The 26,124-nt window shown below is 43.6% G+C and overlaps 2 protein-coding genes across 2 annotated transcripts in view; one reads left to right on the forward strand and one right to left on the reverse strand.

The window, feature by feature from the left end:
- The first annotated feature begins 1,473 nt into the window (after positions 1-1,473).
- LOC103581158 (calcium-binding protein 5) lies at positions 1,474-10,820 on the forward strand. The gene is made up of 6 exons (XM_008563056.1): positions 1,474-1,650; positions 3,125-3,155; positions 3,654-3,797; positions 5,145-5,254; positions 8,210-8,357; positions 10,795-10,820. Exons 1-6 carry the CDS (start codon positions 1,588-1,590, stop codon positions 10,818-10,820), a joined length of 522 nt encoding a protein of 173 aa, XP_008561278.1. The 5' UTR covers positions 1,474-1,587.
- Positions 10,821-14,956: 4,136 nt separating this feature from the next.
- Positions 14,957-26,124, reverse strand: part of ELSPBP1 (epididymal sperm binding protein 1) — a 21,296-nt gene continuing 10,128 nt past the window's right edge. Inside the window, exons 3-6 of the mRNA XM_008563057.1 lie at positions 22,823-22,969; positions 20,103-20,261; positions 17,361-17,525; positions 14,957-15,121 (exon numbers count right to left, since the gene is read on the reverse strand). Coding sequence (XP_008561279.1) covers positions 17,368-17,525; positions 20,103-20,261; positions 22,823-22,969 — 464 coding nt within the window. The 3' untranslated portion in view covers positions 14,957-15,121; positions 17,361-17,367. The remainder of the gene's footprint in view (positions 15,122-17,360; positions 17,526-20,102; positions 20,262-22,822; positions 22,970-26,124) is intronic.

Consider the following 26,124-nt stretch of genomic DNA (forward strand, 5'->3'; position numbering starts at 1 on the left):
TGTTACTATCATAATTTATTTTGTTTCACAAATTGCCCAGTATGGCCAATGGAGCTTCCTCAAACTGACTTCTGTGATCCTTTAACATGTCTCCATAACTCTTTGAGCAATTCCTTGCTTAATGGCACAAGAGGTTTCAGGCTTATCTTTTTCATTTCCTGTTTTAGACATGGAATCAGCCATTTCTCCTGGGAGCCTTGGTTCCTTTTAGTGGAGAATGGTATTTGGAAGTCGAGGTCTGGATGCTGGAGGTGCTCATTAATACTGGGGTGTCACTGCTTCTGTGTCCTCTTAGTGGAGACAGCTAGAGAATATATGCACAAATGTTCCTATACACACTGAGACTATGTGTTTATTTTTATATATCTCTATGCATTAAATCCATGACTATATACCAGTGCCTCCAATTGCAACTCAATGCCACAGGGCTCATTCTACTTTTCCCCTTTCTATATTAGTGACTCCTTTTTCCAACAGTGGAACACCTGGCTCCCGTTACACTTAATGGAATCCCTGTGTGTAACCAATCTCCCTTCCTCATTGCCATCCCACCCCTGTGGGGACACCTTTCTCATCCTGATCTGGCTTCAATACCCTACACCGTGCTGCCTCCATGAGTGGACATTCTTCTCACTCTGCTTAGGTTACGACATCCCATGCCACAACCCCCATGTGTGGACTCCTCCCAACCCACTTACAGTACAACCCCTCCCCAGGATGATGCCCGTTTACAGATACTCTGCTCACTCAGCTTGTGCTCCAGCGTTCCACACCAAGCTGCCCTTCCACGGATTCATCCCTGCCTTCTCAGGACCCAACTCTCTGAGGCATGCTGCCCTTCTTCAGGGGTTCCTCCCTCACTCCACTACCCCATTGGAACTCTGGCTCCCCACACCAGAGAGACCTCAGTGCTCCACCCCCCACCCCCCCAACAATTGTGGACACCCTTATCACCCCTTTGGACTCTGACATCACTATGATTTGACCTCACTCTCCACCCCACTTCCCGAATTATTGAGGTAAGACAGAAGGAAAGTGATGAGCAGAGGAAGAGGAAAAGCGAACACCATGCTCTTCATCACCATGCACACCTACTTCCCGAAATCCTCTTCCTACTTCCTGCTCATTTGCACACATTCCTGGCTCACTCAGGAAGGCTCCTTGAAGCCAAGGGCCACGTCCTCTCCACCTTCACTCTAAGCCCAAACGCCAGGCTTAGAGTGAGCATTCGAAATGCTTATTGGAGCATCAAATGAATGGATGCCCTCTGCTCTAATCCCCCTTTTCAAAACGTACATTCCAATTCCATTCTGGGGATAAAAGGGTCTCAGAGCCTGAGACTGGCTGTCCCTGTCCATCTCACTCAAACCAGATGGGGAGGCAGGAAAAGCTCTGATCCCTCCCCAACCCGGGTAGAGAGTCTGACCCATCTGTCGCAGCTTTAAGACACAGGGACCAAGGGAGAGGCCAAGAGAGGCAGGAAGAGTTGGCAAAAGAGTGGCAGAGAAGATAAGGAGGCAGAGCTGCCAAGGGGGCACAGGAAGGAGGGGCCGTCTTGAGATTGGAGAGCTCTGCCCTGCCCCCTCCATGCAGTTTCCCATGGGCCCCGCCTGCATCTTCTTGAGGAAAGGCATCGCCGAGAAACAGCGGGTGAGGTGGGGGGCAATGGGGAGGGTGGCGGGCTGGGCAAGGGGAGCTGAGACATGGTGAAAAGTAGGAGACATGATGGTGCAACAGAGCAAAGGGAACAGGTGGAGAGAGCATGAACCAAGAAGTGAAGGGGTCGTGTGGGCCAGGAGGTCAGAAGTTCAGTGCAAAAGAGGGAAGGGGAAGGGGAGAAGAATAAAAAAGAAGGGGGACTGGATGACGGCGTTGTTGAAATCATCATCATTCTTCTCTATGGACTCTCGTAGTGATGATGGTGAAGACAATAGCTGCCACTTGTTAAGTCGTTGCTATATGCCCAGCCCCATGCAAAGGGCTTTGCATTCCTGATGTCGTGTAAACCTCAGAACAACTTGTAAGGCTGGTCATACGTTCATTGCCACTTTACAGGTGAAGAAACTGAGGCTCTAAGTTGTGATGTCCTTTGCCTTATGCCAACATAATTACTAAATGGCAGGGTCAGGTCCGTTTGATTCCTATGAGCGTGTTTTTAATTATTAGGCTTTAAGATCACCAGAGAGAGAAAGAGAGAGAGAGAGGCTTCAAGGATAAAAGGAGGTAAGGGTATGAAAGAGGTCAGAGCTTTGTAAAATTTCAGGTGACCTGCCGTGTATCCAAGTCCAACTCCTCAGGTACGTCCAGGAGTAGGTAGGGCGACAGTGGAAACTCTCAGAGGTTTTAGGAATTGGTCATGCTGGCACTCTTCATCCTGCCTGAATGCCGTTGAACACTGGTCCCACGCAAAAGGATTCTAACCTTCGGGAGAAAGGATGGAGGCAGGTGGGAAAAGAGCCAATAGGGTGTAACAGAAATCATTCTGACCTGCGAGTCAGGATCCCTGAATTCAAATCCCAGTGCTGTGCCTGACTTGCTGCATGGCCTCAAGGATTAATTTAATTTCTCCCTCCCTTGGGAGGGGACTTGCCACCTATGAGCTGTGTGACCTTTAGCAGCTTCCTTAACTTCTCTGTTCTTCAGCTTCCTCATGGGTAAAATGGATATTTGGATCTGTCTCACAGAGCTGTTCTGAGGTTTAAATAAAATGACTATGGAAACTGCTGGCACAGAATCAGCACTATAAACATGTTCGCTGCGATTGTCTAAGTCTCACTTTCTTTATCTGGAGAAGGAAGAGATTTGACTCCATGGTATTTAGGACCCCTTTTGGCACAATATGATGGGCAATGTCTGGGAAATGGAGAAGGAGGGAGACCAAGATTCAAGAATGGAAAAGGGGAAGTGAGAGAGGATGGGAGAAAGAGTGAGGAGCACAGAGCTGTGGGTGGGGAGTCAGGAGAGGAAAGAAGGAAGGGGAGAAAGATAGAGAAGAGGAAGAATGAGAAGAAAAATAGGAGAGGATGAGAAATAGCTTTGGAGAATGAGAGGACATGTTTGGAGAAGTCGATTTTGGGTTCCTGACACTCTCTCCAAATTCCCTCTCCTCTGCATTCCTTTCCAGGAAAGACCACTGGGACAAGATGAAATTGAAGGTAACACCCTCTCCCCCAAATGCCCCCACATTGCCAGACACCCACCTAATCTCTCAGCTCCTTTGTTCGTTTCTGTACAAATTCCTTCACATAAAAATTTTACATCCCTCCATCTTCCCACTCAAGTGGAATTTTTTAGAACTCCTTCTTATGGCAATTTAAGTACCTCCTAAAGTATCTAGAAGGCATGCCCATCCCTAAGTGTCTCAGAGACTCAGGAGTGATACTCGAGTTTTAGAATGAATTGAAAATGGTTGGTTTTTCTCTTGGTGGTTTTGAGGTTCCCCATAACTTAACCCAAGAATTAGAAGGAGTTCAGTGCACTCACTTAGCAGTCTCAGAAATCATGCCACATTTTATACGTCACTCATTTTTGAAATTTTTGGTTTTTTAAAATGCATTCTCCTTTGAAGAGTCTCTACTAGACACCTCCACTGATAGTGTTTCCCCCACTGACTGTTCCAAGTTCCCCCAAAGCTCTTTTCTCTTAACTTTCAGAGCTCCGGGAAGCATTTCTTGAGTTTGACAAAGATCGAGATGGGTTCATCTCTTGTAAAGATTTGGGGAATCTCATGAGGACAATGGGTTACATGCCCACAGAGATGGAGCTGACTGAACTGGGCCAGCAAATCCGGATGAACCGTGAGGCCAGGGAATGGGAGGAATGACTGGGGTTAGGAGAGGATGGAAAGTGGGATTGGGAAAGATATGGAGGTTGGGAGTAAAGTTGGGGATAAAACAGAGGGTAAAAGAGACTAGAAGTCTGGAAGAAAACAGTTCAGATTATACTTATGGAAGCAGCATTTCAACTGGTTAAAATGGTGACCATTAGATATATACCTGAATTCAAGTTCCAGTTCTATTATTTACTAATTGTGGTCATTATGAAAAGTGGGCTTATTCCCTGATCTTGAGTCTCAGTTTCCTCATCTGTCAAGTGAAGATGCTTTCACTCCTCTTTCATGGGATTATGGAAAGGAAGGGGTAAAGATGTAAATAGAGGTAAAGTTTTAGCTTCCAGTAAATTCTTCTTAAATGGAGATTATTATCATCACTACTAAGACTCATCAGTGCAGTGCAAGATTGGAGCTGTATTGGATGTTGGAAATGAACTTGAAGTTGGAGATAATATGGGTGAAAACTGTTTCAAAAGAGTACGAATTTTTAGATGGAGACTAGAGCTGTTTTTGAGATTGAACCTGGGATAAAATTCCTATTGGGTTTGCTTCTGGGCATGCAACTGAATAAACAAGGTTGAATTCAAGGCAATGATAGTATTTATATCTGGAAGAGACCTAGGTGCTCATTTAATCCATACTCCTCCTTCTACAGATCTACAATTAAGGGACTCGCTGAAGGTCACAGCACACACCATACCACACCTTGTCCACCCCTGTTCAGATTAGAAGGTGTTTTAGTCCGTTTTGTGTTGCTATAACAGAAATACCTGAGACTGGATAACTTATGAGGAATAGAGGTTTATTTGGCTTATGATTCTGGGACAGCTGCATCTGGCACGGGCCTCAGGCTGCTTCTACTCATGGCAGAAAGTGGCAGGCAGCTGGTAGGTACAAGCAGATCACATGGCGAGAGGAAGCAAGAGAGAGAGAGAAGGTGCCAGGGTCTTTTTAAGCAACGAGCTCTCTTGGAAACTAATAGAGCGAGAACTCACTCATTAATCCCCCCTCCCCCAGGGAGAGCATTAATCCATTCATGAGGGATCCGCCCCCATGACTCAATCAATTTCCAACACTGTCACATTGGGGATCAAATTTCCACATGAGTTTTGGAGGGGACAACACATCCAAACTCCATCAGAGGGACATGAGGACTTGAGTTGGCTGAGTGGATGGAGGAGGTCAATGAAAGCTCTTAAAAGGCAGGGAAATGGGAGCTGATCTATTTCTCGAACTTACTTGAAGGGCAAAGTGAGGTAATGCAAAGCTGGGGCATGTGGCGTCTCACTAATCCTACTTCTCCTGTCCTCAGTGGGTGGCCGTGTCGACTTTGATGACTTTGTGGAGCTGATGACCCCCAAGCTGCTTGCAGAAACAGCTGGGATGATCGGTGTCCAGGAGATGCGAGATGCCTTCAAGGAAGTGAGTTAAGAGCCTCATGGTGCTGGTAGTGGGTGAGGGAGACCCCAGAGGTCTGTAATTAGTCATCACCATACACACAGAACCCACCAAAACCAATTTTTTTTCTAGCCATGTTGAGATCGATAGGGAAGGAAAATGACATATTCCAAACACTTGCACTGGGTCAGGGTCTCTGCATATTTATTTTTTCCTTTTTGTCTTTTTTCGTGTCCGGCAATGGATCGCAACCCTCAGTGTTGCGCCCGTACCGGACCAGGACCGGCAATGGGATCGCAACCCTTGGTGTTGCTCCCACACCTCGCTCAGCCAGTGAGTGGGAACCGGTCTGTATGTGGGATCCGAACCCTCGGCGGGAACGCCACCACGCTCCCAAGCGGCGCACTGTAGCAGTGCGCCACCGGGCCGGCCACATATCTGAGGTAATCCTCACAAATAACATTAGGAATAAGCATTTATCCCAATCATACAGATGAGGAAACTGAGGATCACAGAGATTAAAAATCTTATCCAAGATCTTACAATCTCCAAAATAAATGTTAGGGCCTCTAAATTTAATGCCCATAATAGGAAGAAAGAATCCAAGAATTTGAGATCCCAGATGAAAACCCAAAGAGATCATCTGGTTTAAGCCACTTGCTGTAGAAATGCTAAAAAAGATAAATAAAATAAATAAATAAGTGTGACCTGGGGAGGGTAGGGCTTTCTTATTTCCTCTGACAAAATACTTTCCTCATTTAGAGAGCTTTCAACTATATAAGGCAAAAATAAAGAATAATACAGTGTCTGAAAGCAAAGACTTTGGAACCAGGCAAAGTCTTCAAATGGCTTCAAATCCCAGATGTCTACCTACTAGCTGTGTGATTTTCTACCCAGCTTCATATAAAGATTTACACATCCCCTGTCCAATAGAACTTTCTGCAACTACAGAAATGCTCTGTCCAAAACAGTAGCCACTGGCCACATGTGACAATTGAGCCCTTAAAATGTGGCTGGTGTGACTGAGGAATCGAATTTTTATTCTTATTTTAATTTCAATTTATTTCAACTAAATAATTTATTTAATTTCCATTTATATTCCACCAAATATAAGTCCAAATATTTAAATACAATTTATTTAAATATAAATTGAAACTCAATTTAATTATTGAAAAGCTTTTATCTGGAACAACTCGGGTATGTGAATCTACCTTTTCAACTGTAAACTTTATGATGAAACCTAAAAGAAGATCAAGTATTTCTGATAAAAATTTAATGTCTGAATTGAGAAGTGCTGTTTAGTGTTAAATACATACTGGATTAAGACTTAATATATTTAGTATACTTAGATTAAGTATACTTGTATACTTAGGTATACTTCTATGCCAAGTATATTAATTTAGTATGCTAAGTACATACTAAGTACTTAGTATGCTATTATGCTGTTTTATGAAATCCAGTGTGTGTAAAAAGAATGTAACGTAGCTCATTAATTTTTACATTGATTACATGATGAAATGATAACAGTTTGGATATATTGGGTTAAATAAAATTGATTATTAAAAATTAATTTCACTTGTTTCAACTTTTTTTTTAATGTGACTACTAGAAAATTTTAAATTACCCATGAGGCTAGCATTGTATTTCTTGGGGACAGCATTGCTCTAGGGAAATCACATCCCAGGCTGAGGAAGCTGCAAGCTTACAAATGCTATAAGGTAGGAAGAAATATTTGAGGAAGAGGTAGAAGCCAGGAGTGAGCTGGAGACAGAGTAGCATGAAATAAACAAAGTCTTAGAGTTGCAGAAGACAGTCCAAATCATGTAGGGGCTTGTGTGTCATGGAACTGTGTCAGGAATTTGTTCTGAGTGGGATAGGAAGACACTGAAGGATTATAAACAGGGAAGTGACAAGATCTGATTCATATTTTAAATGAACGTAAACATGAAGCCCTGATATGTGGAGAATAGACTATAGTCGGACCACAATGGGAGCCAGAAGACCAATTAGGAGGTTGTCATGATAATTCAGGCAAGAGATGATGGTGGCTTGAGCCAGGTTAGCATTGGCAGAGCTAGAGAAAGATAGTTTTGGAGGTAGAACACACCAGATTTTCTGGTACATTGATTAAGGGTGTGCAGGGAAAAGGTTTGAAGGTAGTTCACTAATTCAACAAATATTTATCAATAGTGCTCGTATGGAAAGTACTGTTTTGGGGACTGAGCACACAGCAGTGAAAAAGACATTTAAAGTACTTGTCCTTCTGAGTATAACTTGTTTCACTTAGCATCATATCCTCCAGGTTCATTCATGTTGTCCCATATGGCAGAATTCCCTTCTTTTGTAAGGCTGAATAATATTTTATTGTATGTATGTACTACACAGAAGGAGAAGGTTTCTAAAGTAATCAAGCTCATAGAGGCAGAGAGTAGAAGAGTGAGTGCCAGGGACTGAGAGGAAGGGTAAGTGGGGAGTTGCTGTTCAATGGATGTAAAGTTTTAGTTATGCAAGATGAGTCAGTTCTAGAGATCTGCTCTACAGTACAACATAGTGCCTGTAGCTAACAATGCTGTGCTGTGCACTCAAAAACTTGTTAAGAGGGTAGGTTTCATGTCACGTGTTCTTACCATAAAATAAAACAAAATAAGAGCATAAGGAAACTCCTGGAGGTGATGCATATGTTTATTACTTTGATTGTGGTGGTTTCACAGGCATATACATATGTCCAAACTCATCAAATCATATACATTAAATATGTGCAGCTCTTTGTATATTAGTTATACCTTAATAAAGCTGTTTTAAAAAAATAATAAAAATAGATGCAAATTTTTTTAAAAACCTGTCCTTGAGGAGCTGACATTCTAGCAGATGATAAGCTCTTAGCTTAGTTTTTGACCCACAGTATATGATCAGTAAGCGAATGTTATTGTTTCTGTCATCATCTTTGATGCTAACACAATCCCCTCTGCTCCTATTCAGTTTGACGCCAACGGAGATGGGGAGATCACCCTGGGGGAGTTGCAACAGGCCATGCAGAGGCTGCTGGGAGAGAGGCTCACCCCCCGGGAGATCTCCGAGGTCGTCCAGGAAGCTGATGTTAATGGAGATGGCACCGTTGACTTTGAAGGTGACGTGGTATCGGGGCAGCCACAGGAGGAATCCTCTTCCAACTCCCTGTCTGATATTCCGAGCTGACCACTCCTTCTCACTCTTCTTTAAGTTGGAGCTTGGATGAAACATTTGTTTCATCCCTTTCTGCCCATGTCATTTCAAAGAGCTTGGTGATTCTCACACCTGGTGGCTCCACGGAACACCTTGTCCAGAGGGCCTTTTCTACCCTTGCTCATGGATCATTTCCACCTCTCCTTTTCCCTGCTAGTTCACTGGGCATCTTTTATCAAAGGAACAGTCTGTGCCATCAGGAGGACAGTGGACTGGCTAGTAGCTAGGACTCTGGGGTCAGATTCATGGACTTCAAATTCAGGGTCGTCTCTCACTAAGTATATAGTTTATCCTAGTCACTCTCTCTGAATGTAATTTGACTGGCTTTAAAAAAAAGCAAAAAGGGAGAGTCAGTTTCCACATCTCCAACATGGGTTTGGGAGGGGTTGGGGGGTTTTTTGTTTGTTTGTTTGTTTGTTTGTTTGTTTGTTTGTTTTTGGTGGCTGGTCAATATGTGGATCCGAACCCATGACCTTGGGGTTATCAGGACCATGCTCTCCCACATGAGCTAATTGGCCAGCTCCCTGAATGGGGTTAATAATGACCCCTTTCTCTCAAATTTTTGGAAAAAACTAAAAGAAATGATGCACCAAAAGACACTTTTTTTGAGAACGTCACCCCTGCTTGTCATTGCTCATGTTGTCCCTTCTGTCTGGAATGACCTTTTCTCTTCCCCTGGCTAACCTGTACTTATGCTCCTGAGATGTGCCCCCCACCTTCCTTGCTGGGCTCAGTGTCCCTCTTCTGGGTTCCCCCATAACACTTCGTGCTTACCTCTGTGGTAACACCGATCCATGACATATCGATAGCTTATAACACTAGTAGTTTATTGCCTATTTCTTTCTGAGGCCACAGACTAAATCTTTCATCACTACATCCCCAGTTCCTAGCACAGAGCTCAAGGTATGTGTATTAAATACTTGGATAAATGAAAAAGATTGGCGTTCTGTGTACAGGGGAGTGGTAATCATTTTTGTGGGTGGCATAAAAAGGGCATGCCGTGTTGTAATTGTGATACTCTATGGTTCAAAGATCTCAGCATCGAACAGCGGCCAATAGCAAAAGTCCAGAATTCTTAGTCGGATATTCGAGTTCATCCATCATCCAGCCCCAGCCACCCACCTAGCCCGTGTCTTTTATAACCACTCTCTGACTTTGTGTGCCCTCGCGCAAACTTGGCACACGCTCTGTGTTCTCCAGCTTGTGCTCCTGTGCCCTGACGTTCCGTCCATTCACCACGCCTTTCAATTGTACCCGTCCCTCAGGAGCTCACACCAGTGCAGCCTCTGCTAAGGAGCTGCCCTCTGTCCTTAGCTGGGTGTATTCCTCCTGGTTGTGATGTCTTACACAGCTTTTCTGTTCCTCTCCTTAGAGGTTGTCACTGCAGATCTTCCTGTGCTGAGCTGTGTCTGCCTCCACCGTGGAGGACAGTGGAGGGGTCTTTTCTAAACCATATCTGCTTTATAAGTCTCAATACAGAAACTTAGCAGATATCTGTTGGATAACTGCTGGATCTAGTCAGCCTCAGGTGTAGAGTGGACATCAGTGAAAATCTGGAAGAGGTGGGGATGGAAGTCATCCCTGGGCCAGCCACAGGCAAGGGAAGGACAGAGTGACCTGAAGACCTGGGTGGGGCCAGTAAGTTAATGTGGCATTGAGTCAGAGCAAAGTCAGTTGCAACCTACATTCCTTCCAGACTTCACCATTCACTGTCCATGTGACCTCAGGCACACTGGTTACCCTTGCTGGCCTCAGTTTCCTTATCTGAAAAATGGCACTTACCCATCCAGGATGATTGAAACATGAAAAAAGATACTAATAATTACTATTTATGAATATTTAATCTGTCTTATGAGCATTATGTCATTTACCCATCTTTAAAACATATGGGGATATTTCANTCACTGTCCATGTGACCTCAGGCACACTGGTTACCCTTGCTGGCCTCAGTTTCCTTATCTGCAAAATGGCACTTACCCATCCAGGATGATTGAAACATGAAAAAAGATACTAATAATTACTATTTATGAATACTTAATCTGTCTTATGAGCATTATGTCATTTACCCATCTTTAAAACATATGGGGATATTTCAAAAAGTTTGCAGAAAAACAGAATTGAGAGATGGTAAAAATCTTTCCATGAACTTTTTGAAGTAACCTCATACAAGAGAAATAGTGATCCTATAAGATTCCCATTTTATAGATGAAGAAATGGAGGCATAGGGAGATCGAGTAATTTCCCAAAGATCATCGGTGGTGCCTGGCACATAGGAAGGGCTCAAAAAAGTAATATTGGCTGCTTTTACCAAGAGATGCTTCACTGGGGACTTTTGTTTGCAGAGTTTGTGAAGATGATGTCTCGTTGAGGAGGTTCCAGAAGCCCCAGGCACGCTCCACCTGGTCAACACCGATCGAGCACTTGTGCGGGACCAAATCCCCATGGCCCCCTAAAGGAGCGAGGGTGGGGAGGTGGATGGTGACTGGCCATGCAAGGGTATGGCTGGAGGTTAGACTGAAAGTAGTCGCTTTGCCGGGCAGGCGGGAGGGGGCATCTATAGAATTAGATTGAGAAGGGAGAGTCTATGTATGGAAATATGGATGGTACTAGAGTCCAGTTGCCACTCCAAAAACTCCAAAGGTTAATGACACCTTTTTGCTTCACATAGACCTAAATCTCTGGGACTGGCCAGAGTCTCTTCCCTAGCTTCCCCTTGGGTTAAAATAGTCTTTTCTTTTGTCAGACTGTCAAAAAGTTCAGCACACAGACTACCATTCCCCCTGCCTGCTTCAACTGCTTCAAATCCCCTCAGTTTCTCTTGGTAGGAGGAAGGCATGTAGTCACGGGGCTAGAAACAGGGCTGTATCTTGGAAATAGTTCATTAAAGAGGTGTTCAAAGCGAGCTTCTTCCATTTCCTGATTTCCTGAAAGTACAGTCTGGTTTGTTAGTTTTTTTTCTTCTCTGTCTTCCCACATCCCTCACCTTGTGTTAAATACTCAGGGGACTGAATTAAATCATAAATCTGGATTATCAAGGTTTAATGCAAGCTGATCCCTAGGGAATTAATCTGCAAAATAACATGATGCAAAGAGAGAGCGGACAGGATCCTCCAAATCCCCAGCTCAGCCAGGTTGCTGCAAGGCCATCCCTGGGGGCACCCTGCCTCCACATCGGTCCGTCCTGGGCTGCTCGGGGAGAGTCTCTCTGTTAGGTGGGAAGTCTGTTCCATCCCTCACATCCTAACATCAATCTGGGTTGGAAAACTGAAAGATATATTCCTGCTCACCTCCACCTGAGAGCAGGACACTTCAGCAACATAAAGGTCCTCAAAATAAAAAGTTCATTTTACACCTTCCTCCAAGTTTTTCTCACTTGTGTGTGTGTGTGTGTGACCGGCAAGGGGATCGCAACCCTTGGCTTGGTGTCGCCTGCACCAACCGGCCATCCATTTATAGGATCCGAACCCACGGCGGGAGCACCGCTGCACTCCCAGTGCCACACTCTACCGAGTGAGCCATGGGGTCGGCCCAAGTTTTTCTCATGTTGAGGTTCACTAAGTAGGTGTATGTAATGCATTATTTGGTTCAATAGCACCATGTTGTAAAATTAAAATTAAGAAAAAGTAGAACTGGAATAGTGTATTTCCTAACCTCTCACCAGCAGCCATTCCCTTTTTGCCATTTTTCACTATCCTAAGACCATTTTGTTTATTTATTTATTGGCATTATTTATTTATTTATTTCATTATATTTTATCAATATGCAATGTTGTGTCCCTTTACTGATTCCTCTCTCCCTCTTCCCTGTCCACCCTCCCACCCATCAACATCCTATCTATTTGCTTGTCTTAACAAGTTCAAGGAATTGTGATTGTTGTAAGACCGTTTTACTTTTAAGCTTTGTTCCTTCATTACTTCTTTCCTTTTTTTTCCTTCCTTCTTTCCTTCCTGCCATGTTTTATTCTTTCCATATCAAGATAGTAAGTGCTTGCTATGTGCCAGGCGCTCTTCCAAGCATGGGGCTATAGCAATGAATAAAATAGACAGAAACCCCGGGTCCCAGCAATGTACATTATAATGGCAGGAGACAGACATGGAACAAAATATGATAGGGTGTTAGAAGGTGATAGGAACTGTGGAGCAAAATGGAGTGGAGAAGGAGCTAGGGAGTCCTATGTGAGGAAGGACTGCTATTCTATGTAAGGATGCCAGGAAATTCATTGAGCACAATGGCCAAATCTGGGGGAAGATCATTTGAGACACAGTGTAGGGCAAATGCAAAGGCCCCGGGGCAGGAACATACCTGTAGTGTTGGAATGATGGCAAGGAGACCAGATTGACTGAAGAGGGGTAGGCGGCAAGGGGTCAAGGTGGATCAGGGGTTAAGTCATGCAAGTATGTTCTTAGAGATCATTTTAAGGACTTTAGAGAGTTTTAAGTAGAGGACTGATGTGATACAGCTCACTTTTTTGTTGTTTTTATTTTTTGGTGGCTGGCTGGTACCAGCTCACCTTTTAAATGGTAGCCTGAGCCTCCTTTCTCAGCTCCATCCCATTTCCTCTATACATTCACCCATCTACCCACCCATTCATTCAGTCACCCATTCAAAAAAGATTTGTGGCATCCCTGCTCTATGCCTGGTACTGTTACAGGTAATGGAAACAGAGTAGTGACAAGGTACCTGACCTCAAGCTTATATTCTAGAAGCATGCAATTCATAGGTCTTCTGCAATGATGGAAATATTCTAGGCCCACACTGCCCACTATAGTAGCCACTAGCCATGAGTGGTTACTGAGTACGAGACACAGCGAGCAAGACTGAGGAACTGAATTTTATTTTATTTTAATAGTATCAAGTGAGTAACATTTTATTAATAAATAAATTATTAATTTTATTAGCTACTTAAGGTAAATTTAAATTTAAATATCCCTTATGGCTAGTGGCTACTGTATTGGACAGCACAGGTTCATGATATAAGCCCAGGATTATTCTAGGTCTTGGAAAGGGCCCATCATAAGGGCTCTGCTTTCTCAGCGGTTACATTTCAGTGTGAGAGGAGAAAAAAAATTAAATCATTTATGAAAAGCTCAGATTGGGATAAATACTTAGAGGAAGATAAAGTGGAGTCATTAGATACAAAGAGAATTTGGGGAAGGGGAAAGGGTAGTTTTATTAAAACGGATCAGAAAGGGCATATCTTAAAGAAAGGGTGTCTCGGGTTGGGTTTCCCAGGGCTCCTCCTCTGTCTGAGACTAGAGATGAGCATGCAGGAGGTTTGTCTGGGAGTTTCCTTGGGATCGATACTGTGGAAGGAGAGGGAAAGAACCAGGATTAGGCAGAGGGAAAAACTGAACTATGGTGCAGGTTTTGACAACCTCAGCTGAACCCATGGGAGCTCTGAACATAGTTCTTCTGAGCTGTCTCACTTGGTTGAGATGGCTGGGCCTTTAAATCTGGCCTCAGTCGGTCTATGGCTATGACAGCCCTGCGAAGGGCATGGCCTTGGGTGGGGAGGCCACTTCACAGCTGAGGACATCTCTGATTTGGACTGACCACCAAAGACGACCTGCAGTCAGCACTCCCCAGAGATGGGCAGCAAGCCCATTCCTGAAGGGGGATCTGGGCAGCCCATCTCCATCGCCGCCACGGGGGCATTTCTACAGAGGGTGAATGAGGCGAGGATGACACATACAGGAAGACAAGCGGGAAGAGAATTCCAGCACAAGCAGAGGCAGCGGGGAGGCTGGTGTGCTCAAGGAGGACGCTGGAGTGTAGTGAGAGAGGCGGGCAGAGGCAGAAAAGGAGGTGAGGGAAGGCTTTAAACACGGAAACAGGATCTGGGATCTGGGGTTTCTGTATGTTGCTGAGTGAGGATTGATCCTCTGGCTATTCTTGAGCTAAAGTGAAACAGATCTACCATTAAATTTTCAGGCTCCTGAAATGCAACATCATTTTTCCTTTGACATTCAAATTGATAATAAATAAGGCCGAACAGCTAAAATCTATGCCTGAGGTCTAGGTGTAGTGGGGGGTGGGGATAGAAATTGCTGAGTGTTTTATTTAGCAGGAGATGAGGGGGACAGAGAAGAGGGGCAACGTACGAGGAGGAGGCGGACAATGAGAACGGCAGCGTGAGTTTGCATCTGGCCGCAGAGAGACACAGGTTCTGTACTCGGCTACTGATGTCTGTCACGGGCACGGGGAAGGGACAGTCGAGGCAGTCTTGCAATGAGTTTTCTGCACTCTGTTTACTTACTAATTTATTTATTAATAATTTAATAAGTACCTACAAATGCTCCACCCAAGTCTGTGATTTCTCAGAGAGAGAGCGAGCAGGCTTCAGTTATTTCTGAGTGTCCCTGAGCTGTATGTCAGATCTCTCCACCATGAGACGCAACAACTTAGCCACCAACTTTTCCTTCCCCACACTTTCACCATATCTCTCCTTCTAGGAAGCAGAAAAAGCAGCCTCCAGGGTTAAGTTAGAACTCCTTTATTGGTAGTTATGCCACGTATTCTCTTTGTTCTTCACAAAGGGCTGAGAGATTAAGCAAGGGTGGAGAAGGTATTTCTAAAGGTGATCTAAGCTTGAAAGACATGATTTAAAAAAAGGTGAAGCAGGTTCCAGCCTCAGTATGGTAGTCTTCCTCTGAAGATGTTTGTCCTCTCCTTAAAAAAAGAATTAAAGGATAGGAAGAATAAGTTTTGGTGCTCTCGGGTGACTATAGTTAATATTGTATGGCATATTTCAAGACAGCTAGTAAAGAGGATCTTAAATATTATCATCACAAAGAAATGATAAATATTTACGTGATGGATATGCTGACTACCCTAAGTGGATCATTATACGATATATGCATGTGTTGAAACAATACACTGTAGCCCATAAACGTGTACAATTTTTTAAAATAATAATTAAAAAAATAGAATCAAAGGCTAGAGTTCAAGTAATAAGTATGTATTGGCTCAAAATGGATTGTGAATAGAAAACTGACTTTGTATTGATCTCAACACTCATACAGAAGTAAGCGGAAGCAGCTGAGCCAAGAGCAGGTGGACACCCCTCTACCCTCCCTCCTGGCTCGTGGGGGCAAGTCAGACAATGAACAATGAGCCCCTTGACCTCACCTCTATGGTAATAGGTTTGGTGGGAGAGGGACTTGCAAGAATGCAATCCTGCTGTGATGGATAGAAGGTGAAGGAGAAAGAAGGAGGAGGAGGAGGAAGGAAAAGAGAGGAAGAGAAAGACGAAAGAGAAGCAAGAGAAGGAGAAGGAAGAAGAAAAGCGATAACAACAGCAGCAGCAGCAACACAACACGAATTTGCATCTGGGCTAAGAGGGAAACAGATTCTGTAATCAATTATTGACGTAGGCCATAGGCATGGGGAAGAAATAGTTGAGGCAGTTCTGCAATGAATTTTGGAGCCTGGGCACTAAAAATATTCTTAGTCTTAGCCACAGACTGGAGATCACTGTGGGTGTTTTTTAATATCCACCCTATTAAAATGGTACCCAGAGGCCCAAACCCACTCCTTTGCCTATCCTCTATTCAGAAAAGATAATTTTTGCTGCCAAGCCAGAATCATGGAGTCACTAAAGTGGCGTCATCTATAAGCCATGTTCATTGTAAGGACAAATATTGCTAGAACCATCAGAGTTTTCCACCCTGGAGGGAGGAGTAGTAGAGTTTTGTCCACACATCAGATGAAAGGGATTCTCTTTACTTTTTGATTCCAGAAGTTACAGAGTGATTAGGTCAGTTGATCCATGCAAGAGATCTAAAGAGACTTCTATAGACTGTAGAATACTGAAGCTAGCCCAGATGGGGAGCCAGAAGGAAAAGACTAGAAGAAAAGGAGAAATAAAGCTGGTTCTTGCTGTGGTCTGAATGTTTGTCCCCTCCAAAGCCCATGTGAAAACTTAATTTCTAATATGGCATTTGAAATGTGGGACCTTTCAGAGGTGATTGGACTGGGAGGACTATGCTTTCATTAATGGACTAATCCATTCATGGATTAATGGGCTAATAGTTTAATGGTTTATCCGGGAGCGGCTCTGGTGGTTTTATAAGGAGAGAGAGTGAGCACAGTAATTCACATTCTTGCCATCTCACTCATGCTCATGGGCATTGCCACAGGACTCTGTAGACAGTCCCCACCAAGAACAAGACCCTCACCACATGTAACCCTGGACCTTGGACTTCCTGTCCTCCAAAACTATAAGAAATAAATTTCATTTCTTCATAAATTACCCAGTTTCAGGTACTCTGTTACCAGCAACAGAAAACTAATACAGTCCTGCAGGGATAGTTGATGACTCATTGGCTGAGGTGGGGCAGGAGACCCAATTGACAGAGGAAGAGAAGTAAGCCCCACCCTTTCCTTGTTTGTCTACTCAGTGATGGGGGTAGTGAATCGAAAAAATGGTGCCATGGCCTCTGGGGACCAGAGAAGTCTAAGTTATATCCTTTTCTATGTTATCTTTTCATATATCACATTCCAGTTTGAGAAATTCCACTTTCCTAATCTTTTAAACCCAAAGCTTCGCAGACCTAAAACAAACTTGGAATAATGATACCTTTCTATGTCTGAAAAAGTTTACCCATCATTCCTCTGCTCTTCCAGCTTTCTAATTTGGGAAAATGTTCCAGTCTTCCCCCCACCTACATTTTACCTTTGGAAAGTTGAGCCCACCTTGCTGGGAACCTCGGCTAATCAGACATGCTGGAAGGAATGACTCTCACCTTTGCATCAGCCATGCATCCAGGTGTGCTACCTATCTTACCTTCACATCAGCCATGCATCCAGGTGTGCTACCTGTCTACCTTTGCATCAGCAATGCCCCCAGGTGTGCTACCTGTCTTACCTTTGCATCAATGATGCATCCACTTTTGGTCCCTGCTCTCACCTTAATATCAGCAATACACCCAGGTGTGGTCCTTGTCATAGTTGTAAGAAGTTGCACACCATAGAAGGTTGTCTTTTGATCCTTTGCTAGTGCAGTTAAAATAATTCTTGTTTTTATAGTTGAATGGAAAGTGGCAGGGAAAGCCAGGAGCCAATGTGGAAATCCCTAGGGAGAAGAAAGGGATTAAACAAAGGTTATTTCTGGGACCTCCACACTGTAGTGGAGGCTTGGGCTTTGGAGCTCACCCAATATTCAGATCAGGTCAACACTGCATATGGTTGGGCAGTGCTGTTTGGGCGCCGCTCAGAGGCTCCCATTGGAAGGGTGAATTCTTTCCTAAACCTAAATGTCAGAAGAATGTTGTATGGCTGGGTTTTCTTCCCTCAGAAGCTATCTGAGCTTAGGACTTGGGGGAAAAGTAGGGGATACAAAGGGGGAGTGAAATGGAAATGAAGGGAAGAGGGAAATCACAAGAGTCCTAGAGGTAGGAGGGAGAGGAATGTCTGTCACCAGGAGGACCAGGGAGTGGAATGGGGGGCACTCGGGACCAAATTCCAGTGGAGTCCCATTTTTCATGGATTCCATGTTTGCAAATTCACCTATTCACTAAAATTTAATTGTAACCCCAAAACCAGTTCTCATGGCGTTTCTGCAGTCATTTATAGAGCAGCAAAAACATTGAGTCACCTGACACACACATTCTCAGCTGAGGTTGAACAAGGTGACTCTCTGCCTCTCATTTCAGCTCTGATAGTGTGAACAAGTGCCTATGTTTTTCAAGTTTTCACACTTTTTGTTGTTGATTTCACTGTTTACAATGACCCCTAGGCATAGTGTTCTCTGCTGTTCCCAAGCACAGGAAGGCTCCAATATGCCTTATGGAGAAAGTACGTGCCTCAGATAAGCCATAGTGTGAACAAGTGCCTATGTTTTTCAAGTTTTCACACTTTTTGTTGTTGATTTCACTGTTTACAATGACCCCTAGGCATAGTGTTCTCTGGTGTTCCCAAGCACAGGAAGGCTCCAATATGCCTTATGGAGAAAGTACGTGCCTCAGATAAGCTGTTTTCAGACAGGAGTTATAGGGCTGTTGGCCATGAGTTCAATGTGAATGAATCAGCAATACATACTAAATAAGGTGTCTTCAAACAGAAATACACATAAAACAAGGTGATATATTGATCAGTTAACAGAAATGTTGTGACCAGAGGCTCACAGCATAACTCTGTATTTCCCCCTAGAAGCAATGGTTCCATATTTACTAATCCAGTGTGCAGAGCAACTTCATAGAACATAACTATTGCAAATAGTGAAAGTCAACTGTGTCTTCCTGTGTGAACCACTCTCACTTCTAGCTGGCCCATCACCCCGGGACAACCCTCCGTTCAACAGCCCCAGATACAGGCAAGACTCCTGAACAGAGGTTGGAAACTTGGATAACTTGTAAGGAAGCGGGAATGTAAAGGGAGAGCCCTGTCCCTAGACAAAATGATACCAAAACAAGACCTACTGATTGCTGCCGAAGAGTAGAATGATGAGGACACGTGGCCAAGGTTATATTTTTCCTTCTCTAGAGCTTCTTTCCTGATCATCCCACCAAATCTAGATTTGCTATCTTTTGTTGACAAAAATTATCTAAAACTTGAAATAAGGCCAAAAGTTTGTCACATGACTTTTTAATGTCATCCTAGAGCATTATCTAACAAGCCCCTAAGAGTCATCTGATACTCGAGTTCAGAGTCAGCAAACTTTTTCTGTAAATATTTTTTACTTTGTGCAATATACAGTCTTTGTCACAACTACTTAACTCTGTGTTGTAGCTAGAAAGCAGCCATAGACAACCCATAAATGAATGGGCATGACTTTGTTCCAGAAAAACTTTATATGTGGATGCTAAAATTTGATTTTTATAAAATTTTCACTTGTCACAAAGTATTATTCTTCTTTTGATTTTTTCCTACCCATATAAAAATGTAAAAAACTATTCTTAGATTGAGGGGCCTATACAAACACAGGCATTGGTCCAGATTTGGCCTATAGGTGGGATGGAGTTTGCAGACCCCTGCTCTAGAGGAATATAACTGTTTGACTTATTATTTGCTATTGATTGGAGGCTCAGACTCTGCAACAATTAGATGTAACTTGTAGAAGACTGAGAGGTCGTGAATAATTTCTGTTCGATAGATGCAAGTAATTTCTTTCTGGTAGACAAGATAACTTCAAAGATTTGATTGTCCTTTAGATGTTAATGGATTTTTGAATCAAATTTAGAAATCTTGCTTTAGCTCAGCATTCTTTTCTTCACTGATTATAAAAATGACTTATAACATGTTTGAATCAGCTTTACTATCCTTCTGATTCCCTCATTAATAGATTAATTTTTTTTAAAAAGCCCTTAGCATGTGCTTACTCTATATTTGTATGAGAGTTAGGTGTTTAATATTGGCACCTTTCTCTTGGATCTTAAAGCCTATTGCAGTATCACATTTTTTATACTATTTGTTCATCAGATTCATGAGAACAGGACCGTTATAACACCAAAGTCAAGGGTTTGGATCTCCATATCAGCGAGCAGCCAGAACAAAACACAAGCATGAGGGAGGGCCCTGTCTGCCTTATTTATCACCATATCCCCAGTGCCCAACAAAGTGTCTGACACACAGTAGGCATTTACTAGGTGTTTGTGGAGTAAATGAATGAAAGAGTCCACCCACGCTCATCCAGTCCCCCGCCCCAGATTACTGGTGTCAGCACAGAAGCTCCACTTTCCATCCTTATCCATGTTCTCTGTGGTTGGGCACCAGAGCTTGTTACTTTCATCCTCAAGGCATTCAAAGACCACATTATTTCTGTAGGTGGAAGGGAAGATGCAGGGCTTGCTTAAAGAATTTCCTCCATACTCTGAAAATGATCATGGAAAGGTTACAGGTCAAGAAGAGGAGATGAAAAGGGCTTCCATTTATCACACACAAAGTATGTGCCACACTTTATCTCAATGCAATATAACATTGAATCCTCCAAACAACTTCTTGGTGATGTTATTATTTCCATTTTGTGGGTAGGTGGGAACCAAAACCATCAACACCCACACAGCTTGCTGTCTATATTAACATGACTCTACTGTTCCATGGTCTTCATCAACTTGACTCTACTAATCTAAAAAGTTCTTCCCCAAGAAGATAAAAGTTGCAAATAACTTTAATGTTCATTCCAGGAACTTCCTGAAAAGCTATTTAAATAAAACCAGGTCATTCAACTTTTCAGTAGATTGTATCAAAACACAGTTTACTCTTCAAGACTTTTCGAAGCTCTCTCCTCAGTAATGACTACCAATCCTAAACTATTATGTCACGATCCTTATCCAATCCAGATGGCATCCCCACATTGAAAGACCCACCTTAGACCATACCCCCAAAATTCATCAATATCCTTCCTTTGCCCTCCCCACTCCAAGATGCTCTTAAGACTCTGTCAAAGTAGTAATCTCCCTCACTTCAATAAGCAGTAAGCTCAGTCTTGCCTAATGAACAGGCTCTTTGGGTGGTGTTTTAGAGAAAGCCAGAATTTGACTAAGGGGTTGGGATTTAGAGACGGTAATGATTAGTGAGTAAGAGTGCAAATTCTGAAGGTTAGACTCCGTGGGATCAAATCGCAGCTCTGACACGTAGCAACCGAACCTGTATGAACCTCAGCTTCCCCGTCTGTGAGTGGGGCTGATAATCAGATTCACCTCATAGGGGTTGTTGTGGATGATAAATGCGTTGTTTCATGTGAAGTATTTAGAACACTACCTGGCACACAGCAAATGCCTACCAGAAGTTCACTATATTACGATCATTATCATTTTTATTATCTAACAGGTCCAAGATCACGTAGCTGTTAAACAGCGACAGCAGAATTCTAACTGAGGTCTAACTTGTTTTGACAAGCGGCTCAGATGATAGGGGGAAAGGAGCACTCACATGTCATAGGTACCTGGCATGGCACCATGACAGAGCCTGTATGGAACAGAACTCCAATCTGTAGAAACCCTGTTAAGTCAGGGTTTAGCATCCTCATTTTGCAAATAACAAAAGTGACCAAGAGATTTAACAGCTTTCTCAATGTAATCCGGAAGCCAGAGCTAAAGGGGACCTTCTGTGAGGCAACTGTTCAGTGATTTATGCAAATTCAAATCTGTTACACATCAAAATTGGGTGTGAGGAGCTTGAATAGCATTCAGGATGAACAGAAGTTTACATGTTAAAGTTGGAGTTAACCTAAAATCAGATTTGAAGTGGACTTAGAACTATACATAGTGTTATAATACTATAATTAAACTGGTATCTTTCTCAATCCATCTACTTGGTTTAGGGTTTAAAAATGACTAAGGTTGGGGCCGGCCCGTGGCTCACTCGGGAGAGTGCGGTGCTGATAACACCAAGGCCACGGGTTCGGATCCCACATAGGGATGGCCGGTTTGCTCACTGGCTGAGCGTGGTGCTGACAACACCAAGCCAAGGGTTGAGATCCCCTTACCGGTCATCTTTTAGAAAAAATAAAAATAAAAAATAAAAATAAAAATGGCTAAGGTTATGGGCATATTAATGATACAATGTAGAGTCAAGAGTGGAGCTGGAGAAAGAGTTGGACTTGAATTAAAAATTAGGTTAGGCAGTAGGACAGAGTTTATGGTGAGATTTGAGGATAAGATTGGTTTAGAGTTAAGGACACAAGTGTGGATGGCTAGGGCTAGGATAAAATTAAGATTTTAGATGAAATTGGGATTTTTTGAGTGCTAAGGGAGGAATACAACTAATATTTTTACATAAGAATGAGTGTGCCTGAGGATAAGTGCCTTGCATGCATTTTTATCTCCATGGAGTCAAAAATGCTTAATGAGAGAGAATGGGCTTTAGAGCCATATGGACTTCAACTGAAATTTTATCTCTGACATAGCATAGGAGCTGGAAGGACTTCGTTTTGCTTGGACCATTTATTAATTGTGTGAGCTGGGAAGGAATAGCATCTCACAGAGCTGCCGTGGAAAGATTCAACAAAATGTATATAAAGCTCCTGGATCAGAGTACAGTACAGAGAGGGCACTGAATGAATGTTGGTTATTATTAAGTTAGGATTAGATGTAGAATGAAGATCAGATGTTAAAGTGCATTGAAATGCAGGTAGGGTTCACCTATGGGTTATTGCCAATTCTAGAAACAAAAATACATGAAAAACCAGTACCAAGACGACAGCCCATAGTTTCAGTTCTCAGGACACCTGGGTTCTCATGCTGGCAGTGGGGACTTGGGGGAACTTGGCCACAGGATGTTCCTGTCTCTTGTGCTGGTTGGGTGTACTCTCTGAGAACACACATGGTCCCTAGCTGCTCTGCTGTCCGCCCTGCTCACCGTCCCCTCATGAGGATATTGCTTTCCTCCTTCCTTCTCACCATACACCCCATCCTTGCTCCAGCGGCTCACCATTCATTTCACAGTATTTCCACTGCTGCTTCTCATCAAAGCTGGAGGTGACTGAGCACCACAGCTTTCCTAAGATGCCACCATCCGTGATGCAACTTTCATAGGACTTTCCTCGATAGATGAAGGGGAAGACACATCGTGGATAATCTGTACAGAACAGAGTTCATGAGTGGCTTGACTTTCTTTAGTCATTCACAGGACAGAGTCACTGAATCATCCATCAATCAACCAACCATCAAAGACAGGACAGACGTCAGATTTGGAAGACACCCTGTGCATTCATTTCATCAAGCATTTAGTAAAGCCTACTCCATATACTTTCATCCTCAAAGCTTCTCCAGTAGGTTTCCAGTCACAACTCACAATGCCCCCACCTATTGAACAAACAAACAACTACATCGAATGTATTTTAAAAGTAAATTGGTTACAATCACCAACAGACCTATAGGGATAAAGTCAAGACAAAGAATCTTGATGGTTTATGACCAGCACATGAAGTCAAAATCTTGATCTACAAAAAATGTCGAGGTTATGAAAAGAAATGTCAGTGAAATCAAATCTAGTAAAGTTATCATCCAGATGCTGGTGCCTTATCGCAACTTACACGAATAGAATAAATTTCTTACAACAAATGTAGCACAACAAATACATTTTCTTTTTTTAAAATTTTTATCAAATCATAATTGATTATACATATTTTGGGTGTTCAATGTTGACATATGTTGATCGAATCAATATTACTAGTATATATATTGTTACAAATTGTACTTATTCTCTATGCCCCTTGTCCAGTCTTTCCCTACCCCCTTCTCACTCCCCCATACCCCCTCTGATAACCCTAGGTTTCTTCTCTCCCTCTGAAAGAGTAATGGTTACTCTGTTGATTTGTTGCCTAGATGATCTGTCCAATGCTGAGAGGTGTGTTCAGGCCCCCCAATATTATTGTAGAGCAGATGCTTCTTCTGTCAATCTGGAATGGGCTTTATGGAGAGAAACATTCTCTTCTTTTCTTTGGTCTCTGCTGGTGAATCTCCTTGTGTCAATGCACTCCAGTGGCTGGTGGACCATCTGCATGGTGGTTGCAACATCTAGCCACTTTCATGGCAGCTGTGGTTACTGCAGTGGCTGTGATGGGTCACGCACATGGAGGTGATGTTTTTGGCATGCTCTTTATTGCTGGTGGTGTGCCCGGTTGTGTGTGGGGGGGGTCTGGTCACCACCTCCATGCCTCAGGCCCCTGGTCAGGCCCGAGGCACTGTCAGTGTGCCTGGTTGTGGATGGGAGGTCTGGTCACTGGCTCCATACCTCAGGTCCTCTGGTGGGCCCCAACACACTGGTGTTGTGCCTGGGCTGGAACTAATTTTTTGTTCTTTGCTCACTTCTAAAATGGGGGAACTTCCTGTGGGAACCAGTACTTGAGCTGTGTGGTTGAGCTAAATTGCTGCTTTGCTGCTGTTTCCCTAGGGAAGACGTTTTGTGCAGCTCAGGGCTTAATGGTTGACCTTATCGGTACTTCCAGCTCTGCAGAGACCTGGTGCACCTGGGTTGTGTAGAAACTCTGATCTGGGTCTGAATCTTTTCATCAAAGCACACCTTTGGATGAAGTTGTATATTCCTGCCCAGTGTCCTCTGAGTGGTCCTGCACTGATTGGGGTGTGGATTGGCTGTCCTTGCTGTGCCCCAGTGTTCTCCCAGTGGGCCCGCCTCCCCCACCACCAGTGCTCCAAACACTTCCCATGGGATGAGCCGTGCGTCAGTCCCTTGTGATGACTCACTGGCTTCTAAATGGCTCCTTTTTTCAGTTCTGTCTCCTCCCTCCTGCGTGGGTCCAAAGGAACCTTATTAGTGGTCTTGCTGTCCTGGGGGCCACCAAAGCCCTCTTCTCCCCTGCCACCTCCATGCAACTTCATCCAAAGGACACAGCTGTGGCTTCTGCTGGCTCCTGCTCTGTGCACTCAGCAGCTCCAGCCTTAAACCAGCCATGCCCAAAATGCTCTAAGCAGTTTTTTCTTTCTCTCATCGTGGTTTCTCTCACCTTCATGAGCTCTGTAGGTCTCTCTTCCTCTTCCCCTGAGCTCTAGCAGCCCCAGCCTGGCTGTTGTTGCTTTTTTATAGTTGTAAATTGTTGACTAGTGGGAGAGGGATGCTGGGGACTGTCTGTTCCACCATCTTGACCAGAATAACAAATATATTTTCTGACACTATATTTGTAGTGGGTAGATTTACTCATGTACAATGGGAGAATCAGAGTCATTTGGGAGTGAAAGGGGCTGTCACAGACGAAGGGGTGAGGGAGGGGTCCTTTGAACAGGTGACATGCAGAAGCCAGCCATGCAAAAATCTGGGGTGAGTTCCAGGTAGAGGAAAGAAAAGTGTGAAGAGTTCAAAGACAGGAGGGAGTTTGGAATGTTCAAGAAGCAGCATGGTAACCACTATAGCTGGAGCTCAGTAGGCAAAGAAGTGCGTGGTGGAAGATGAGAACAGGAAGGAGCAAAGTCATGCAGAGCCTTGCAGACCAAGGCAAGGGGGTTTCTTCTAAGCATGAAGGTGATCTGTGGAGGGTATCAGCAGGGAAGTATCATTACTAACTTCACATTCTGAAAAGGTCTCTTTGGCTGATATGTGGGGAATAGATTAAAGGGGGTGAGAAGGGATTAGGGGAGACCAGCTAGCAGATTATTACGACAAAGAGTTGAGGTGGTTTGGAGGGCTGGAAAGAGGCTAGAGCTGGGATCTATTGTGAAGACAGAACTAATAGGATTGTAGATTAGATGTAGGGTGGGAGGGAAAGAAGGATCAGGGATGACTCCTATTTTTCTGGTTTGTGCAGTGGTGGCCCTTCATCCTCATTGAGAAAACCTGTGAATTAGAAAGAAAAAACAACAGCCTCTGCACAGTACTATATTTCTAGTTATATAAATATCTTACATTAACATATCTGGACATTGTAATATAGATACCTGTTTCTGATATCACTCATGATGTAAGATTGAGCAGAAGAATCCTGCAAGACGTTATTTAGGAATGTGCATGAATATCATTTACTCACTATTGGGGTGCAAGGCTAAGCAGTCAAAACTGTTAAAAGGCGGTGAGAAAGCTGCCAGTTACGGATCCAAAGGGCAATACTTGGTTCAGAGACCAGAGCTGAGGAGAGGAGATTTAAAAGGTAAGCCTTCGGGGCCGGCCCGGTGGCGCACTGCTACAGTGCGCCGCTTGGGAGCACGGTGGCGCTCCCGCCGAGGGTTCGGATCCCACATACAGACCGGTTCCCGCTCACTGGCTGAGCGAGGGGTGGGTGC

This window comes from Galeopterus variegatus, unplaced genomic scaffold (genome assembly GCF_000696425.1).
Source record: "Galeopterus variegatus unplaced genomic scaffold, G_variegatus-3.0.2 Scaffold12469, whole genome shotgun sequence".
Taxonomy (NCBI): Eukaryota; Metazoa; Chordata; class Mammalia; order Dermoptera; family Cynocephalidae; genus Galeopterus; species Galeopterus variegatus.

Bases quoted from the DNA above. Each gene is read 5' to 3' on its own strand.
- LOC103581158 (XM_008563056.1), top strand. From the start codon at position 1,588: ATGCAGTTTCCCATGGGCCCCGCCTGCATCTTCTTGAGGAAAGGCATC. The intron at 1,651-3,124 runs GTGAGGTGGGGG...ATTCCTTTCCAG, and splicing joins GCATCGCCGAGAAACAGCGG to GAAAGACCACTGGGACAAGA. The intron at 8,358-10,794 runs GTGACGTGGTAT...TTTTGTTTGCAG, and splicing joins TGGCACCGTTGACTTTGAAG to AGTTTGTGAAGATGATGTCT.